At 43.2% G+C, this 21,893-nt stretch overlaps 1 protein-coding gene and 1 long non-coding RNA gene across 3 annotated transcripts in view; one reads left to right on the forward strand and one right to left on the reverse strand.

The window, feature by feature from the left end:
* The window catches only part of SLC35F4 (solute carrier family 35 member F4), a 186,975-nt gene that overhangs the window by 133,937 nt on the left and 31,145 nt on the right, over positions 1-21,893 (forward strand). The window contains exons 2-3 of one of the 2 annotated variants that reach the window (XM_038407982.2): positions 12,643-12,831; positions 17,944-18,241. In XM_038407982.2, the coding sequence (XP_038263910.1) occupies positions 12,643-12,831; positions 17,944-18,241 (487 nt within the window). Of the gene's footprint in view, positions 1-12,642; positions 12,832-17,943; positions 18,242-21,893 lie in introns of those variants that run through there. The other variant, XM_038407986.2, reaches the window with a different exon arrangement.
* On the reverse strand, positions 15,112-15,951 carry LOC122460679. The gene is made up of 2 exons (XR_006282137.1): positions 15,860-15,951; positions 15,112-15,442 (listed from the first exon to the last, which is right to left on the reverse strand). It is a non-coding gene; the product is annotated as an uncharacterized LOC122460679 (long non-coding RNA).

The raw sequence follows: 21,893 nt of genomic DNA on the forward strand, positions 1-21,893 counted from the left end.
GAGCATTCAAAGAAGACAAAGCTATTGTGGAGAAGCTAAATGAATTCTTTGCTTCGGTCTTTACTGCAGAGTATGTGAGGGAGATTGCAATACCTAAGTTATTCTTTTTAGGTGACAGATCATAGAATCAGAGAATATCAGGGTTGGAAGGAACCTCAGAGGTCATCTAGTCTAACTGCCTGCTCAGACAGGACCAATCCCCAACTAAATCATCCCAGCTAGGGCTTTGTCAAGCCTGACCTTAAAACCTCAAAGGAAGGAGATTCCACCACCTCCCTAGGTAACACATTCCAGTGCTTCACTATCCTCCTAGTGAAAACGTTTTTCCTACTATCCAACCTAAACCTCCCCCACTGCAACTTGAGACCATTGCTCCTGTTCTGTCATCTGGTACCACTGAGAACAGTCTAGATCCATCCTCTCTGGAACCTCCTTTCTGGTAGTTGAAAGTAGCTATCAAATTCCGCCTCATTCTTCTCTTCTGCAGACTAAATAATCCCAGTTACCTCAGCCTCTCCTCATAAATCATGTGTTCCAGTTCCCTAATCATTTTGTTGCCCTCCGCTGGCTGCTTTCCAATTTTTCCACATCCTTCTTGTAGTGTGGGGCCCAAAACTGGACACAGTACTCCAGATCTGAGAAACTGTCCCAGATTGAGGTGTCAATAGAGGAGGTTTTGGGAGAATTGATAAATTAAACAGTAGTAAGTCACCAGGCCAGATAGTATTCATCCAAGAGTTCTGAAGGAACTCTACATGTGTATCCCTTCTGCCCATCAGAGTTGGCAGCAACAAGGGCCGGGTTCAATATCTAGGGGTTCCATTCCAATAACACAATGCAAAAACCAGCTCGAGCCCCCACCCAGTGACCTGGGACAAATATATACCACCCCCGCTGGGCGCCTCCAAGAGGCAATACTTCCCCTCTCGCAAGCACTGAGTCTGAGTGTAGCAAAAGCCTTTTAATAACAGAGAGAAAAAATGGGGCATTATGTTGGGGAAACACCATCAACAGGATTCATAACACAACCCATGAGCAAAAACCCGCCCCAGGCAAATTGGGCATGTCCTTTTCCTTTGGTTCTTGAGTCCAGCAACCCAAAGTCACCCAAAGTCCAACAACCCAAAAGTCTCTGTCCCTGATCAGTGCAGTGCCAGAGTTTGAAAGTTTATATGCAGTTTACCTCCCAATCTGGGTGAAGCTGGGGTGGTTAAGGGGCACCTTACGTGGTTCAAAGCCAATTGCCCCACCTCTCCATGGGGCTCCGCTCCACCAACCGTCCCATGAATTGCTCTGCTCTGCCAGCCACCCCATGAGCCACTCCAGTTGCCCCCGCGAACGCTCCACTCAACCAGCCGCTCTGCTCTGCCAGCCATCCTATGAGCCGCTCCAAGCCGTCCCCGCAAACTGCTCCGCAATATATCTTCAGGCCCCCTCACTACTTAACACAACACTCAGTGATTTCAGCCCTTAATAAGTTTAGCTCTTTTGTGATTTCAGCTTTAGTAGGGGAGCCTCAGTCCCTGGTGCACCATTGGCCCAAAGTGAATTCAGCTCAACAGCCTGTAACTAGACTCCTAATAGAATCAAAATTAGCTCTGATATTCCACAGTAGAGAGAGAAGGCAGAGCAATTAGCATGTAGGGCCCTCACCAGGGAGCCCCGTACCACCAGGTATTACTACCTGTCCCCAGCCTCTCTCAATTCAGTGAGTTTTAGAACCATGTCTCTTGCCTAGTGACTGCCACTTAGGTGATGGCAAGTCCCTCCATCATAACAAAGGCCAAATACAGTTCCACTGTCCTAATTCACATAATCAAATAATAACAATTTATTCTTCCTGCCCCAATAACATAGAAACTGGGGATCCCACAGCAGCCAAAGGGACCATTTGGTCAGCTATGGGCTCATGCTAGGAAGGTGGGTGTGCCTATGCAAATGAGATCAGCCCCTGAAGTTCTTTTCCACAACTTGCCACAACTCACCACTAGATGTCAGGGTGGAGCTCATCCTGACTCTGCTTACACATGAAATTGCAGAACTACTAACTGTGCTATGTAACCTATTGCTTAAATCAGCTCTGTACCAGATGACTGGAAGATACCTCATGTAACAGCTGATTTTTTATAAGACGCCCAGAGTGATCCGGCAATTACAGACTCGCATGCCTAACTTCAGGACCAGGCAAATTGGTTGAACCTATAGTAAAGAACAAAATGATCAGACACATAGAGTGAACATGATATGTTGGGGAAGAATTATGCTCACCAATCTATTAGAATTCTTTGAGGGTGTCAGCAAGCATGTGGACAAGGGTGATCCGGGGATATAGTGTACTTGACTTTCAGAAACCTTTGACAGGGTCCCGCACCAAAGGCTCTTAAGTAAAGTAAGTACCTCTCATGGATCCTTAACTAGTTAAAAGATAGGAAACAAAGGGTAGGAATAAGTGGTCAGTTTTCACAGTGGATAGAGGTAAATAGCTGGGTCCCCAAGGATCTGTAGTAGGACAAGTGCTGTTCAATATATTCATAAAAGATCTGGAAAAGGGGGATAACAGTGATGTGGCAAAGTATGCAAATAATACAAGAGTACTCAAAATAGTTAAGTCCAAGTTGAGAGCAAAGAATTACAAAGGAGTCTCACAGAACTGGATGTCTGGGCAACAAAATGGCAGATGAAATTCAATGTTAATAAATGCAAAGTAATGCACATTGGAAACATAATCACAACTACGCATACAAAACGATGGGATCTAAATTAGCTATTACCACTCAAGAAAGAGATCTTCGAGTCATTGTGGAGAGTTCTCTGAAAACATCTCCTCACTGTGCAGCGGCAGTCAAAAAAGCTAACAGAATGTTGGGAATCATTAGGAAAGGGATACATAATAAGACAAAAGATATCATAATGCCACTATATAAATCCATGATTTGCCTATACCTTGAATACTGTGTGCAGTTCTGGATGCCCCATCTCAAAAAAGATATTTTATTGCATGGGGGCTATCCAATGACCAATTCTGCCAAGTTCTTTGGAAAATTCTGACAATAATTTGCACTTATTTAACACCCTAATCAGAGGACCTCAAAGCACTTTATACAAGCAGGTGTGTATTATTATCCCTATTTTACAGAAGTGGTAGGTGCAGAGAGGTAAAGTGACTTGCCCAAGATCAACAGCAAGCTAGTTGTAGAGTCAGCGATAGAATGTAGGTTTCAGAGTAGCAGCTGTGTTAGTCTGTATTCGCAAAAAAGAAAAGGAGTACTTGTGGCACCTTAGAGACTAACAAATTTATTAGAGCATAAGCTTTCGTGTAATGCATCCGATGAAGTGAGCTGTAGCTCACGAAAGCTTATGCTCTAATAAATTTGTTAGTCCTCTAAGGTGCCACAAGTACTCCTTTTCTTTTTGCGATAGAATGTAGGATACTTCACCCACAGTCCTCTGCTTTGAATGAGACTACACTGCCTCCCTGTTCATTTCATAACAGAAACAGGAAGACGTATAAATTGTAGGGGTTTCGTTGTTAATTATGTATAAAGTTGCAGTATTTTTGACTTCCAAGTGAATGGCTGTTGTGGCCGATGATAATTGGCGGGAATTGTGGATGGATGTCACTATTAAGGTACAATAGAAAAATCTGCTTTTTGCTCACTCTTGATAATAGTGAAACGTGGCCTAGCAGAGAAATGCCATACTCCACCTTTGAGTAATTTGGTTTTAATTAAAATCTGCAAATCTTTTTGTGTTTTTTTTCCTTAGGAAAAATAAATGATGTAACCTTTCCTTCCCCTTCAAAAGTGAAACCCCTCAAACCAAGCAAACCACTAATAAAAAGTGCATCACTCTGAAGGGATATATATCTGTAACTGTAACACATTTTCCCCCATAAGTGTTCCTGGTGTCTCAGAAGTGGCCTATTCAGATATACTAACCAAGCTGTGGCATATTTAAATAAACCAAGACTGAGCCAAGAGCATACTTTTCTTTAATGAATAGAAGTATAAAAGTAGACATCAAATCAGTGTAACATCATGCAGTCTGCAAAACCTACTGATGTTCCTCTTTGAAATTGCTCCATTCTGACTTTTGTCACTATAACAAACACATGGGCCTGAATCAAAATGCTCGATCTGAACACACCCAAATTTAGGGAAGGTTTGAACCTCATGGGCAAATCTTGTGTTCAGATACACCAAAGTAAGTCCAGAGTGTTTGGCTGAGTTACTCTGGATTCATACCAGTGTCACTGATGGGAGGATTTAGCCCTGTTTCTGGTCCCTATCGCTATAACAGGATAAACCCCAGAACTGAACCACTCACAACTCTGACATTCAGTCCTCAGAATACGCTATCCTCAGTTTCCCTCAGAGCATTACAACTCAAAGTTTTTTGGGTTTCTTTGCCCGGGCCATATATAGTCTATGGTTCCTTGGCCACAGAATACACTTCTTCCTCTCTCTGTTGCTGCAGAATTATGCACCAGAATCTTAACTTTCATTTAAAAAAATGTGTCTAGCCTTCCTAGTTGTGCAAATAACTCTGAAAGTGTAAACTGGAGTATAACCAATGCAATGATGTCTTCCTGAGTCTCCAGACAGCCTGAAACAAGAGTTCTGTGATGTATGAGCTGCTGCTTTGGCTCAACAGGTGCTGCGAACTCTGACAGCAAAAGATTAAAATTGAAATGGCATTTCACTGCTAATCACTTTAGCAGAAACATCCAAATAATGTAGGTTTCAGAGTAGCAGCCGTGTTAGTCTGTATTCGCAAAAAGAAAAGGAGTACCGTGGCACCTTAGAGACTAACAAATTTATTAGAGCATAAGCTTTCGTGAGCTACAGCTCACTTCATCGGATGCATTTGGTGGAAAAAGCAGAGGAGAGATTTATATACACACACACAGAGAACATGAAACAATGGGTTTATCATACACACTGTAAGGAGAGTGATCACTTAAGATAAGCCATCACCAGCAGCAGGGGAGGGAAAGGAGGAAAACCTTTCATGGTGACAAGCAAGGTAGGCTAATTCCAGCAGTTAACAAGAATATCAGAGGAACAGTGGGGGGTTGGGGTGGGAGGGAGAAATACCATGGGGAAATAGTTTACTTTGTGTAATGACTCATCCATTCCCAGTCTCTATTCAAGCCTAAGTTAATTGTATCCAGTTTGCAATTAATTCCAATTCAGCAGTACACCACCAACACCACTTTCTACAAGCCATTACCCTCTGATCCCACTGAGAGTTACCAAAAGAAACTACAGCATTTGCTCAAGAAACTCCCTGAAAAAGCACAAGAACAAATCCGCACCGACACACCCCTGGAGCCCCGACCTGGGGTATTCTATCTGCTACCCAAGATCCATAAACCTGGAATCCTGGACGCCCCATCATCTCAGGCATTGGCACCCTGACAGCAGGATTGTCTGGCTATGTAGACTCCCTCCTCAGGCCCTTCGTTACCAGCACTCCCAGCTATCTTCGAGACACCACCGATTTCCTGAGGAAACTACAGTCCATTGGTGATCTTCCTAAAAACACCATCCTAGCCACTATGGATGTAGAAGCCCTCTACACCAACATTCCACACAAAGATGGACTACGAGCCGTCAGGAACAGTATCCCCGATACTGTCACGGCTAACCTGGTGGCTGAACTTTGTGACTTTGTCCTGACCCATAACTATTTCACATTTGGTGACAATGTATACCTTCAAATCAGCGGCACTGCGATGGGTACCCGCATGGCCCCACAGTATGCCAACATTTTATGGCTGACTTAGAACAACGCTTCCTCAGCTCTCGTCCCCTAATGCCCCTACTCTACTTGCGCTACATTGATGACATCTTCATCATCTGGACCCATGGAAAAGAAGCTCTTGAGGAATTCCACCATGATTTCAACAATTTCAATCCCACCATCAACCTCAGCCTGGACCAGTCCACACAAGAGATCCACTTCCTGGACACTACGGTGCTAATAAGCGATGGTCACATAAACACCACCCTATATCGGAACCTACTGACCGCTATTCCTACCTACATGCCTCTAGCTTTCATCCAGATCATACCACTCGATCCATTGTCTACAGCCAAGCGCTACGATATAACCGCATTTGCTCCAACCCCTCAGACAGAGACAAATACCTACAAGATCTCTATCATGCATTCCTACAACTACAATACCACCTGCTGAAGTGAAGAAACAGATTGACAGAGCCAGAAGAGTACCCAGAAGTCACCTACTACAGGACAGGCCCAAGAAAGAAAACAACAGAACGCCACTAGCCATCACCTTCAGCCCCCAACTAAAACCTCTCCAACGCATCATCAAGGATCTACAACCTATCCTGAAGGACGACCCATCACTCTCACAGATCTTGGGAGGACAGACCAGTCCTTGCTTACAGACAGCCCCCCAATCTGAAGCAAATACTCACTAGCAACCACACACCACACAACAGAACCACTAACCAGGAACCTATCCTTGCAACAAAGCCCGTTGCCAACTCTGTCCACATATCTATTCAGGGGTACCATCATAGGGCCTAATCACATCAGCCACACTATCAGAGGCTTGTTCAACCTGCGCATCTACCAATGTGATATATGCCATCATGTGCCAGCAATGCCCCTCTGCCATGTACATTGGCCAAACTGGACAGTCTCTACGTTAAAAGAATGAATGGACATAAATCAGACGTCAAGAATTATAACATTCAAAACCAGTTGGAGAACACTTCAATCTCTCTGGTCACTCGATCACAGATCTTAGAGTGGCTATACTTCAACAAAAAGCTTCAAAAACAGACTCCAACGAGAGACTGCTGAATTGGAATTAATTTGCAAACTGGATACAATTAACTTAGGCTTGAATAGAGACTGGGAATGGATGAGTCATTACACAAAGTAAAACTATTTCCCCATGGTATTTCTCCCTCCCACCCCACCCCCCACTGTTCCTCTGATATTCTTGTTAACTGCTGGAATTAGCCTACCTTGCTTGTCACCATTAAAGGTTTTCCTCCTTTCCCCCCCCCCCCCCCCGCTGCTGGTGATGGCTTATCTTAAGTGATCACTCTCCTTACAGTGTGTATGATAAACCATTGTTTCATGTTCTCTGTGTGTGTGTATATAAATCTCTCCTCTGTTTTTCCACCAAATGCATCCGATGAAGTGAGCTGTAGCTCACGAAAGCTTATGCTCTAATAAATTTGTTAGTCTCTAAGGTGCCACCGGTACTCCTTTTCTTTTTGCGAATAGTTAGCAACGTCATTCAATTCCTTGAACAGAACGATCCGCAGAAAAAGCGGAAAGGTTTGATATTGCATTCGGAGGAATAAGTGAAAATCCATTCACTTAGGGTGGAAGAGCCACCACTGGCCTAGCACTGGGCTGGGATTCAGCAGAAGTGGGTTTGATGACCAGCCACAGGCTCTCGGTGTATCCCTGGGCAGGTCACTTAATCTTATGGTACCTCAGTTCCCCATCTGTAAAATGGGAGTAATACTACACAGGAGTGTTGCAAGGGTAAATCTGTTAATGATTGTAGGCACTATAATACTACAGTGATGGTAGCCTGGGAAGTACCGAGACAGATTGGGCTCCAGGCAGATGATAGAGGTTACATAAGCTGCTCTGTGCCAATACCAGCCCCGGGGACCCTTCTTGAATTCACAGTTCCTCCCAGGCTCCTTGTAGTGCTTTCTTCGGGTCAGCAACCCCCCCTGCCTCAGCAAGAGAGAGACGCGCTGGTGCTAAACTGGGTGACAGCTCTCAGACTGCTAACTACCCCAGACAAACTTCTCAGGTCTCTGCGAGACCTTACTTTGCCTTGCAGGTTAATATTTGGTGCACCCCCTGTTCCCTAATTCGCTAGAAGCGCTCCCTTGTAGAGTGCAGCCCCTGTCACTGGGCACTCTCAGAAATTTCCAAGTCTGCAGCTTCCAAAGAGACTGCATCCACACCAGCTTGCTTGATTCAACTGGGAAGGCGAGTGTTACTTAATATCACAGCACTGAGATGACTTTATAGTAAAAGGAGAATAAGCTTATTAACAAAGAACAGAGATTCAAGTGAGTATTGAGTAAGAATAATGGAAACAATGATGGTTACAAATAAAACAGAAGTATAACATGCTTCTAAGAGACTGATCATTACTTGTAACAGGCTAAAACGTTTGTCTAAGATAAGTTTCTAGCCTAAAGCAACTGCTCAGTATCAACAGCCCTCAGGGCTGGGATCAAACTCTCATGGATGCAAAAAGTGCTGTCCTTTTTGCTTCCTAAGTGATGGATAACCAAAAGGTTCTTGTCCCTTCTTATAGGCCAGCAAACCTTTGAAATGAATCCCTTTGAAGGGTACCCCTAAGATAAGCTCCTTGTTTCCTGCTGCTTTGTGTTCCAGTGTGCTTTGAAACCAGGCTGCGTTCTCATTCTCCTGTTAACTTGTTTTTCCTGTTTACTTCAGATGCAAATGAACTTCCATTGTATTTGGCTTATCCTGATCAATGTACATCAGAGATCTAGGCAGAGGGGTAAATCAACATTCCTTTGTGTCTGGGAAAAACTTATCAACTCTGCCTGGTTACATAGTTTAAACATATTTTTAGTATGTACATTCAACTTCCTGACTGGCAGTCATACGCACATCACACAATGCTCATGATGACCAATATGATATAAGCTTTCATTTGATACCTCACATGACGTTTTTAATAGGTAAATACTTTGACAGTAATGTGTTAAGTGTAGTGAGTTTATCAGGCTTGGTAGGAAATTGCCGTTCGGTGACAGTGAACCCTTTGCCAGTTGGCTTTTAGGGACTCTGAGGGTCACACTCTCCTTTTGCTCTGAGGAGAGGGTAAGTTGTTTCACCCTCCTTTGAGGCGTGGCTTACGTCCCACATTCACCTGGCCACCTCTGACAATCTGTGCATGGGAGGGCAGAGCCATAACTTCACCCGGTTCTGCTCCCACCTCACCCACTTGCTTGTCTAGGGTTGCATTGGGAAGGCCGGCCCTGCCTTGGCCGCATCCAGGAGGTGCCAGGGAGAGATGTGGCCACAGCCACATGTGACAATTCCTAGAAAGAGAGAAGAATATATATCTCTGTGGCAAATACTGCTCTTGTTAGTCTGGTGCAAATCCAGGGGGACTCCATGGATTTCTTTACCCTGCCTGACAACGTACAACTGCTCTGTGAAGAAAATAAAGAATAGTAGCTTTGCAAGTTCTGCTTTTGGTTCTTCTGTTGTAAGCCAGAGCTAACAAAGTGCATGTAGGTATCTGTGATCTGCAAAACAATATGTGAGGTTTCTTTACATGGTACAGCAATCTGTGATATGTTGTCCTTGCTGCTAATAAAATAGTAGGCTTAGATAAATTATCTGGAATATATCTGCTCACCCTCACTGTCAAAATATATCCTTGAAATATATTTAGAGCCTAAAATGGCATAGTCCAAAGCTTTCCAGCTTTAACAATAAACTATTGATTAATTGCTGTGCTTCCTGATCGCTCTCAAAGATCAGGGAAGAATATTGCACTAACACAAGTAGTGTCTTCAAATTAAATATGGTTTCTTAATTGGCAATTTCAGTCTCAACTGTTTGAGGTTCTCAACACATGCTAAAAGATTGATGCCACACTGTTATACAGCATATAAATAACGAGGAGCTGTTTGTGTGTGTATAAGAAAAAATGCTTTCTGCAGTTTTTGTTGCAAATACACCACTAAACTCCTGCTGAGGCTAATCCTGATCCTTTATCCAGCACTAGATCTGGATTTATGGATTGGGATGCGACCTGTCTCTCCTGATTGTCTGCAATCTCTTTGGGATACATATTTCTATATTATCCTTATTTTATCATTGATAAGTAAAGGCCAAGGATTACATTTTCAAAAGTGACTGGTGATTTGGGGTGAGCATCTTAAAGGCTGATTTTCAGAGGGTGGGTGCTCAGCACATTCTGAAAATATGGCTCTTTTAAGGTGTCTCAATGTGGGACCCCCCAAAATAACTAGTGAATTTTTGAAAATTTTGGCCTAAACTTATTGATCACTTTAGCCCCTGGAATTTCAGACTGTGGATGTTGCAAGTACCATTTGTCAATTGTAGAGTAAGGCATTGTGCTGTGTTGTATGAGGGAAATGTTCCAGATCAGTCACAATACTTAGCACGTATGGTGTGCTTTTCATCATCATTGAAGAGCTTTACAAACTTTTCCTAACCCTTATGGGGTAGATAATATTATCCCCCTTTACGAAGCAGGGAAAGATGAGGCTTGGAGAGATGACGTGAGCTGGCCAACCACAGAGACACTGGCTGTAAAGTCAAGATTACAATGTTGATAAATTGTAGTCAATTGCTTGACCACACTTTGGTTCATATGAAATATGTTCAGGAGACCAAATAACCAATATTGGTCTGATTTACTGCTGTAAGCCAATAGTAATACAGTACAGGATAAAGATTCAATACCACACAAGTCTCTGGGAAGCTGTCTCATGCAGTGTTGTTACATTCACCTTACACAGAAGGTATGCTCTCATAGTTACGCATTTCAGCTAGGAGTATTTATAGGATAATTTTACCAGTTACAAAACTCATAAGAACATAAGAGCGGCCATGCTGGGTCAGACCAATGGTCCATCTAGCCCAGTATCCTGTCTTCCAACAGTGGCTAGTGTCAGGTGCTTCAGAGGGAATGATCAGAACAGGCAGTCATCGAGTGATCCATCCACTGTTGTCCACTCCCAGCTTCTGGCAAACAGAGGCTAGGGACACTCAGAGCATGGGGTTGCATCCCTACCCAGCTGACTGGGGTCTCAGGTGTAGCCCTTGTGTTGAACTTCTGCACTGGGGTGAATTTCTCACAGAGAGAACACGGATATCCAAACTTGGAGAAAGAGAAGGCTGGCTGATAACAACTTTGAGGCAGATCATCCTCAAAGGTTTAGCTGGTGGTTCTGACTACTGTCTACCTAATATAGAGGAACTGAATTGACAGGATCTGGATTATGAAAGTTGCATCTGTTGGAGAGAATGTTCTTCTGTATAATGACAAGACCATATCTACAAAACATAATTATTAGCCCTGCTTGTATCTTCCACTATGTTGTATGTGGTGCTAGTAGAGCAAACGTGACTTCAGATTTGCAAATGGGAAAGAACATACAACACCCATCCCACCTTCCCAGAGAAGGATGTAACTTGTTTCATGGCTCCATCAGATACGTTCCTCTGTGTCTATATGCCCTGGTGCCATTGTTTGGCATGGAATTATCTGCATACACAAAAAGCCCAAGTAATGCTTGCTGGTTATGTAAAGAAGGAATAATCATTCTGTTAGTCTGCTATATCGTTGCACAGTTGGCATCTTACAAGCAGGGTTTGTATTCAGTTACATTGGAAAACAGATTTGATTGTCATGCCAAGGTCAGCAGAGTCATGGCAAAGCCAGCAGTTGCCAGTGTAGGTATAAATAACACCACAGGTTTGGATGATAAAGTTACCTATTGAAAATCCAGCTGCTAGGGAGGGGATATGCAGCCACAATTAATTTCCAAATCCATGTCTTACATTTCTTTCCCTATTCCATGTGATCTTGACTTAGTGACTGATGCGCTATTTGTGCGCTGACAGATTAAATAAGCACCCAGCCTAAAAGAAATATGTGAATCTGTGAAAGACATTCATCACACAGAAGAGAAGAGCCAGGCTTAGTTGGCCAGGTTCAGACCATTGTGCTGATGTGTCCATTCTCCTCTGTCATCTGCTGGTTCTTCATTCACTCCTGCAAGTTCTCGCTCAAAGATCATGGTGTCTTCCTCAGCAGCAAAATTTATATCAACCTAACATCTGGTTGATTCCAGCCATGTATTTCTGGGTTGTGGGTCTTACCTGCTGCCTTCCACCTCTTCTCCAGCCTCCTAGGGATAGGCACCTATTCCACCTTGGTGGTGTTTCCATCCAGCAGAAGGAGAAAAGACAATTTCTCTGAAGACCCGAGGCTCCACTGTGGCTAGCCAGAAAGTATTTCAGTGCCCTAACTGGGTCTGAAGTCGTAAAGCAGACTCCTTCCAGTGATAGAACAGTTGTCCCGGTTTCAGACGGTTATCACTGGCTTCTGTTTCTATACAACCATCAAGGACTTCAAGTATCAATGGTGAGACACTCTGCAGGATGTAACAAAGAGGAAACTTTCCTCTTGTAAGGCTGTCCTTGGTGACACCAGGGGAGGATCATTCCAAGAAAATCCCTTCCCATGCCATGAGGAAATGTTGTCCTCCACTCTTGCTTGTTTCAGTGTCAGTAGTCAGGAAGGGCCCACGTGAGTACAAATGCCTCTTTGATTATTCAAACCAAATGGATGGCGCATGGTAGCTAAAAATGTATTCCAGTTTAGGACTCTAATTCCTTCAGGAAAAACAGTTAATCATCGTAGGGAGGTTCTGTGTATGGGGGGGAAAGATAAGAATTCATTTTTGGCCAGCGGGGGCTTTGATTATTGTGGTGTGCACACCTCCCCCATGAGTCATTTGTATGCATTTCACTGTCAAGATGTTTGAAATCCCGCAACACCTTGTTCTCAAGGGCGCTTACAGTCAAACTTATGCAAACTCTTTCTTCTCAGGTGCCTCCCGATCATCTGTCACCCGATGCAAGCCAGGAGCCAACTGCCCCAGCACACGCAGTGGCATCAGTAGGCAGCTCTCCCCTTTATCTGTTGCTGAAGATTCTGCTGCTCCCATTCTTGAGCTGCAGAGTCGAAGCCCCTCTGGAATTTGCCGGCACAGCAGAGTCGAGAGGCAGATCAGATCAGGTAGGCACAATAGCCGCATATCTGGCAAGGTGATATGCCTGAAAAAGGCTGCTTTCATCTGTCTTGGAAGGATGCCGTGGTTGGTGCAATGTCAGAAAGCATTGACATGGTTTCCTGTGTCGTGAGCAACACAGCCACACGAAAGCCATTCCTTTGTCTGTTGAAAATTGGGGTTTGGAGGGATTGACGAGTGGAGGGGAAAAAGAGGCATGGTCCCTAATAGGAATATATGCTTTAGTATCTGAGAAGTTGGATGTATAAGCCCAATAGCCATGGAAGACCTTTAAAGGATTATAAATAATAACACACTGTTAGTTTTACAAAGTTGTGTTTCCTCAGCTTCAGCCAGGCCAGAGCCCAGGGACCCTTAAAAGCCAGCTCTATTCCTTCTCAAAGCCACTGGCCCTCTCACCTCAGACCATGGATGTTCTGAAGAGGAGGAAGAGAGAGAGCAAGAGGTGGAACGATATCTAGGCGAGACCATTAACCCCAGCTCAGATCACCAGTCAGCTGCTGAGGAAGGCATCAGGGCTTACCGCAGGATGTAGCCTCCCCCTTTACTGCAGAAGTGTAGCCCAAGTTAACCTGTAGATATGGTGCTGTCTCTGGTTTCTCCATCAACAGATCAACCTGGGCATTGGCGGCTCCTTCATCCATGTGGGTGGGATGGACACAACTATGACACATTGGCCTGAGGCAGAGTTTTCAAGTCTGCTGAATTCTTCTAGCAGGAGGAGAGCAGTTGGGACTGAACTAACATCATTGCCCAAGCTCCTTGGGAAAACTCTGGAGTCAAAGTGGCAAGGGGAGGAGGAGGCGGTGGAGGCTGAATCTCCCAAACACATTGAGAATGTGGGAGTTGAGTCTCCTTTTCTGTCTCTCTGTTGCCCAAACTCTGAGACGAGGCAGCCATTTCTAGTGTCCCCATCAGCTGGGTGAACTGAGGGAGCTAGTAGTCCTGTAGAAAGAAAGTATATGAGTTGCAGCGAGAACAGCTGGGAATCCTGGAGAAATATCTGAGATACCCTGTGACAACAGTGAATAGCATGCAAGAAGGATCATACCCAAGACACTAGAGACCTGATTCTGATCTCACTTATCCTGGTGATCATTCAAGCCAACACCTGTGTGAAACCAAAATCAGAATCAATCCTGAGTTCCCTAAGGAAGGACCTTGGTCCCTCTGAGGAGTGGTAGTGCCCTGACCTGATTCTCCTTGAACTTGGCACCCTATCACTTTTGACTGCATCCCCTTTCAGTTCTGGGCATCCCTTTCTAAGGAATAAGATCTGAGCAAGGTTGTCTTGGGAAAATACTGTAGCTAGACAGGGACAATATAGGTCCACATGAGGAGTAGTCACAAAGAAAGCATAGTGAGCTAAACTTCAGGTCTACAAGATGGACGGCGGACACTGATGCATGTAGAAGAGCAGCCTGTGCATTGTGCTGTTTCACGTACCATTCTTTTGCAAGACCCCTTTTGTTACCATACTGCCATTCAGCCATCGTAAGCAAAGACTATGTTAAACGAATGTATGGGGTTTTCTGGTCACTAGCTGCCTTCCAATATCGTGTTCCTCAGGCCACAATGTCTTATCAGTTCTGTTCCTTTCCCTCTGTGCTTCTTGGATCCCCAGATTTATTTCCATACCCATGACAGGTGATGATTATTGCTATGTTGCTGATTGGATTAATTGCAGACACAGAAGAGCTCTTCCATCTTGGTGGTTGTGAAAAGTTATTTACTGGTTGCTTTGACTGATGTGTTTGTTTATTTTCTGGTAGCTCACCCTTCAGCATCTGTGCATTGGTTCTGCTTCCCTGCCCAGGCCTGGCTCCACCCTGATGACCAGTAGAAATGGAATCTTTGGAAATTTCCTACCCATTTAGAATGGATTTATTTATGCCCATTATACCTAGATTCATAGATTCATAGATACTAAGGTCAGAAGGGACCATTCTGATCATCTATTCCGACCTCCTGCACAGCGCAGGCCACAGAATCTCACCCACCCACTCCTACGAAAAACCTCACCTATGTCTGAGCTATTGAAGTCCTTAAATCATGGTTTAAAGACTTCAAGGAGCAGAGAAGCCTCCCTCAAGTGACCCGTGCCCCATGCTACAGAGGAAGGCGAAAAACCTCCAGGGCCTCTCCAATCTGCCCTGGAGGAAAATTCCTTCCCGACCCCAAATATGGCAATCAGCTAAACCCTGTAGGCCACCCTCTTGGAATCCAGGCTGCAGGCTTGTTATTCAGAATTGTTATTGTTTTTTTTAATCCTTGCTGGTGGATGAGACTTTTGAAGTGCTTAAGTGATTTTGGAGCAGAAGTCCCATGGACTTTTGAAGGAATTTATGCTATTTAGCCTATTCCACCATATAAGATTAATCAGACTGGAGGCTCATGTACCTTTTTGAACCAAGCAAGAACTCACAAGGAGTGTATGTTTCTCTTATTTTCAATAACATCCACATCTGGGACTGCAAAATCCAAACCAAATGCAAATGGTAGCTTCGTGCATAGTTATAATAATTACATAGTTGTGTGGTAATTGGAAAATGTAGGGCCCGTGCAAAGATGTTTTAGCTTTCTATTATTCTGTGATTACTGTAACTATTAGCAAAAAGAAAAGGAGTACTTGTGGCACCTTAGAGACTAACAAATTTATTAGAGCATAAGCTTTCGTGAGCTACAGCTCACTTCATCGGATGCATTTGGTGGCGAGTTTTTTCATGAAGTTGACAGATTTCCACTCTATACGGCTAAATTCAGTGCCTTGCATAATCACAGGTTTCAGAGTAGCAACCGTGTTAGTCTGTATTCGCAAAAAGAAAAGGAGTACTTGTGGCACCTTAGAGACTAACAAATTTATTAGAGCATAAGCTTTCGTGAGCTACTTCATCCGATGAAGTGAGCTGTAGCTCACGAAAGCTTATGCTCTAATAAATTTGTTAGTCTCTAAGGTGCCACAAGTACTCCTTTTCTTTTTGCGAATACAGACTAACACGGCTGCTACTCTGAAACCTGTAACTATTAGATCAATGAGAGTTAATTGCTTCATAGTTCTGCATTGCAGGTAACCCCACGTGTGACTATTACATAACTTGTTCTGTGCAAGCATCTCTGGTTTGCAAATAAACTATAATTTACCTTTCAGTAGTAGCGGTCAGTCATTATTAGTATGACTAAAATATCATGCTCTGGCTCCTGCCCCCCATCAGTTAAAGAGAATGTTAAACTGACTGCATTTTGTAAAAACTATCTTTTCAAAGCACTCTCTAATTATTCTCTGCATGTTATTAATAGACCTTTAATTTGATTTGAACTCTTTTTTTTCACAGTTAAACGGCACAGCTAAATAGCTGTTGCTTTGGGCATGAATGAGCCTCTGCCGTCTCTGTCTCCCATGCTGTTTGCTGGAATGGCTGCAGTGTTGTGTTTCTATAACTTAACTCTTTTATGAGGTTAGATTGTTGGCCTATTGCTCAACCCCCAACCTGGAGGTCCAGTGGGACATGGGGTTGGCGGGCCTGGTCCCTATCCTTTGACCTCTCTGGTTTGGGTGGCCCAACGAGGAATTAAAACTCCTGCTGGTGAACCTCCTTACCATCTATATTCAAGAAAGAGGCCACTGCACAGTTGCAAAATGCACTGTTTCCTCATTATAAAGTTCTTGGTTATAGTGCATTTTCTGATATAATTAAAAGAAACACTTCCGAGATCAAATTCACCCTGATGTACCTCTACTAACTTGGTCCACTACATTTACATAATGGTAATCCTATATCAAAAGCAACTACATCAAAGGGAAGTCAAGCTTTGGTCTGAAATCCTGCCTTTCTCACATGTTGTTATGTTGACCTTCTCTATAACAGAACTCATGATGTAGCCAATCTTCACAGCTGGTGTATAGTTCCTATTCACATTAATAAACAAATCGATCCCCATAATAAATAATGTCATATGCTGGTCAAACCATAGACACTGCATCCGATGAAGTGAGCTGTAGCTCACGAAAGCTTATGCTCTAATAAATTTGTTAGTCTCTAAGGTGCCACAAGTACTCCTTTTCTTTTTGCGAATACAGACTAACACGGCTGCTACTCTGAAACCTGTAAAAACGTTTAGTTAAGGTAGCTGCTGTTCATGTGGTGTAGCTACTTGTAGTGATTTTTATCATTAAAACCCCTTTATTCCTGAAACCAAACCACCATGGTACATTCTCATGTAGTAAGATAGGCTGACTATTCTATTGGCACATCAGACCAAGGAGCAAAATGAATCAACTGTTTCACCATTTCCACAGTAACTAGAGTATGGAATAAGAAAAGGAGTACCTGTGGCACCTTAGAGACTAACAAATTTATTTGAGCATAAGCTTTTGTGAGCTACAGCTCACTTCATCGGATGCATGAAGTGAGCTGTAGTTCACGAAAGCTTATGCTCAAATAAATTTGTTAGTCTCTAAGGTGCCACAAGTACTCCTTTTCTTTTTTCGAATACAGACTAACACGGCTGCTACTCTGAAACCTAGAGTAGGGAATGATCACAGTCTATTTCTTCTTTGTTTCTATCTAGTGATTTTATTATCAGGATCTAGTTTTGTTCATTTCCATTTTTAACTGTATAGCTGCAAATCTGTCTCATTCTATGTGATAAACTTTAAAAGGAAACGACCAAATTATTTTTTCCCTAAGCTTGTAAATAAAAATATGCTTTCCGAGTCAAGACCTTTGAATTGTAAAGGCTTGTTCCTAGTTTCAGTTCTACGGGCTTACATAGCAAACATTCAGTTTTTGGTTTTGTAACATAGTTGGCCTTAAGAGAGGGATACAGCTGTACGCTACAGGCTTGACTGACAAAAGAAGGCCCCGAAACAGTGGCTGGTACCTTGTGCCACTGTAATTTGGTTGTACTTTGTTCCCATCACCTTGAAATTATGGTTGTTTTATTACTGAAGTACTTCTTTACAGCATTCCAAGTGCTTGGCTGGGGGGCATTGTGTTTGGTCCAGGGGGATGAGGTGCTAAAGAACCCGATACTGTAGCAGAAATTATGAATTCCTTGAAATGGATCCATTTTGCCTGTAACTCTCCTCTTTTTTTCAGGAGAAGAAGGGACACAAACCCATACCGAGAACAACAGTCAAGAAAACCAATCACAGACCCGGTGTCAATCTTGCACATCTACCTTTCTTAAGGTTGTCTGGGGATTTCTAATAATCTTATCAGTCTCATCCTCTTGGGTTGGAACCACACAGATTGTGAAAATCACATATAAGAACTTTGACTATCCATTTTTCATGACTTGGTTTTCAACAAACTGGAACATTATGTTTTTCCCTGTTTATTATTCTGGGCACCTTGCAACTTCACAGGAAAAGCAGTCTCCAGTCAAAAAATTCAGGTAGGTTTTATTGTGACACTGTCGCTTTAAGGGTCTCCATAACTGTTGACTCAAATGACAGCTGTTTTCTTTGACTCTAGCTGTATAGTTTGCTTTTTGGTGTGATGGGGCAGAATAAAGATCACACTTTATTTTAAGGTCCCAGTCATGTATTGTTTATTAGAAGTTAATAGATTATTTACATATGCTTGAATGAATGGTTAATTTTTATAGATTGTTCTTGAGTTCAGCAGGTCAATTGGTTGCTTATGACCGTGGATTACAAACATGGATTATACCTTGTATTGATGTGCTTATAGCCATTTATAACAGATACTATTCGCGTCTGTAACATACAACTTTACTGTAAAGTCTGACCAGAATAAATCAGATGGCCAAGATGAAGCTCAAAGCTGGGGAGATGGAAGACTGTGGCTCGTCTTAAAGGCCCCTGTGTAGGTGGAATAATGGTATGAAAACCATTTCCCCACGCCCCTGTGTAGGCTATCCACATATCAGGCCACAGTCTGCCTTGAGGGAAGTAGGGACATGGCTTTCATCCCCTTTCTATAAAGGCTGCTTCCCCCCATGCTGGGAGACCCAGAGAAGGAATTGTGAGCTATAGAGTCACACTTCCCTCCCTAATCTGCGCTTTGCGCAAAGCAGCTACACGCTGCACTTTGCTATGGGCTGAGAGCAAACTCAATCTGAAGTGAAGAAATGCTGGGAGATTAATTGCAGTTATAATTTTTGGTTACATGGACAGTGACATACACATCTAGGGTTGCCACCCATCCTGTTTTCACCCAGACAGCCTGGGTTTTGGCTTGTCTGTCCTGGTGCCATTTGACAAGCCCTGATGTCCCTTTTTTTTTTTTCAATCTGGGAAGGAAATGGTGGAGAAGGGGATGAAGCCTTGGGAGAAGAGGTGGAGAGGGGGTGGAGTTTCAGGGGAAGAGGAGGGGTTTGGGGGAAGAGGCAGAGAAGGAGCAGAGTCTCGAGGGAAGAGGCAGAGCAGGGGTAGGGCCTGGGTGAAAGAGGCAGAGGAGGAGCGGGGTCTTGAAGGAAAAGGCAGAGCTGGGGTGGAGTCTTGGGGGGAAGAGGCAGAGCAGGGGGTGAGGCCTTGGGAGTCTGGTTACCAGCCATTAGAAGGGTGCAACCCTATACACATCCCTGTTCCTCTCCAGTAGCCAGCTTGCAATTGCTCCAGGGACTGCAACTTAAATTTGACTCACAAGAGGTAAAACATCCTGCCAAAGCAATCATAGGGCAATTTTAAACAAGGGCCAGATTCAGATACTCTTACTCTTACTTGGTAACACCTTGCTCTGCAAGCAACCCCACTGGTTTCAACAGTGTCTGTGAAGTAAGGTATTAGTCAACATATGGGTATCAGATTCTGGTCTGGACTCCTTACTGAGGGTGGAGTGATACTTCCATTGAGAACACTAGGAGTTTTAACAGCAGCAGGATTGGGGCCTATGGGCCAGATCCCTCTCTCTGATGCTCTTTTAGGGATCCTAGGTCTGAAGTTGGACTTAAATTATTATTTACATCACATCAATCCATCTAAAATTGGACAGTTGCACTTAATTAATTGCTGCTCCAAAGATCACACTGGTTTGTGCAAGAAGGATCCCTTCATCCTGGTTCTTCCTAAACTGTGATGGTTTGTGAGAACACCAACCACTATCCGCTCGGCTTCGGTGCGTGAGGCCAGGAAGGAGAGCGTAGCCCAATACTAGTAAATATAGAGAAAATGAATGAGCATTAGGATGAATGCTTTGCTATTATCTGTGTGAACAAATCGTTTCTGTGTGTAAATCAGTTAATCATCTGATTATACATCCACCACAACAAAAGTCTGAGAATAACCATTTGTGCAGCCTGCAAATAACTGTATTATTAAGAAAGAACCACCTCCCCTCTACCATTTCATACAACCTATAATCACTAAAGCATGTATGCCCTGTATTATGCCTTTGGACACTGTGAAACAGTGTTTTACAATTTTATTTGAATTAATGCACACTCTGGGCCTGATCTAAAGCACATTGAGGTCAATGGGCCAGGCCCTGAAAAGGAAGATTCTGCTTTGGTTGATGTTGACTGTAAGTATAATACTATCAGCTGAATGTAGACTGTGTGGGCCTGATCCTGGAAGCTGAGGAGTGTCTCCTGCTGAGTATCCTGAGAGCAGAGAGTGCTCAGCACCTTGAGGGATCCATCGCCCCGGGCCTGTCTGGTGCATGTCTGGTGCAGTGGGGTTTCAATGTATTCTTATCCAAATTACAGGGATTTTATTGTCAGCTCCTCCCCACCCCCACAATGGCCTCCAGGGATCTCCCTCACACGCACTACCTAATTGTAACTAGGACATTCTGAGAGCTTTGACCCACACTCACAAAAGGCCCACAGATTTTAAAAAAACCAACAACCCAAACCTTCAGAGTCCAATTGTCAAAGTTGCATGTATGTATTTGCGCACATATGGGAATTTTATGCAGACAAATATCAGATAAGCAAATGCAAATCATGTACTTGAGCGTGCACAAATGGCAAGTTAGGTGCCAGGGCTAATGAGTATGAGTGTTTGCTAGTAGAAAATCAGAATTTGCCAACAGATATTATACAGCTCCCGGAGTATTTCCAGTTCTAGGTATATAGTGAAATTGTGATATTTCAGGCTCCAGTGTGTGTGTGTGGGTGGGGGGTATCTGTTGGAAAATGATGACTTTGTAATAGTGGCCAGTGTATCTGATTTATACAGGCACATCAGGGAATTAGGTAGTATTATTATTTGGGTTCATATATTAGGTGAACCCAAATCTATCTATGTAACTGGGAATGTCCAAGTGTGAAAAATCATCCCATAATACTATCCAGACTTCTCCTTGTCTCTTGAAATTTTTTGTTTTTCTGATTATTACCATCCTAAAACGTCATTTATTATTTTTAAAATGTATTTATAGTTATTACTTTTGTGCTCTAAGCATTTTCCCCGTTAACGAGTTCTCACTTTCATTTTCTACCATTTGTTGTTTCCTTTGCTGGCTTTATTTTTGTGAAATAGATCATTTGTTTCAATCAAATCTGGCCCATGCTTATCCCTAGACTAGTAGTGTGTGTGTGGTGTTGTTTTTTTTATTTCTGTATGACAGAGTGATTCACTGGTGGCTTAAAGAGGCATGAGATTTTGTCCAATAGGTTCTGCAACATACCATAACAAATTATGTCTATAACATCTCCACTATGGCAGTAATAATGTCATCTCCTTTTAAAATATCACCCCAGCCTATCAAAGCCATGCAGAGCCTTTGTTGCTTCTTTTGCATTTAAAAAAAAGTCCTGTTAGTCAGGACAAAAGTCTTGGTTTTCAGCTTTGAGTTTGCTGGATTATGAAGGTTAAAGTCTTTGAAACTGGTTTGAAACTCTCACCACTTACCCTTGAGATTTCTGTTTTTTAGTCTCAAAAGTGACTCACTATTGCAACCTGTCCCCTGAATTTCAATTTGTGATTTTAGCCTTCTCGAGGTAGAGTATTTTAATACAACTCCTGCCTTTTTCCTCCTGGTCATAGATTAAGCATAAGCACCTGCCAGAGAGCCTGAAATGTGAGGGAAGCATGAAGCCTGAACTCTTTACGAAGGGCGAGTAATGAAATGTTGGTTTC

This window comes from Dermochelys coriacea, chromosome 6, assembly GCF_009764565.3.
Source record: "Dermochelys coriacea isolate rDerCor1 chromosome 6, rDerCor1.pri.v4, whole genome shotgun sequence".
NCBI lineage: Eukaryota > Metazoa > Chordata > Testudines > Dermochelyidae > Dermochelys > Dermochelys coriacea.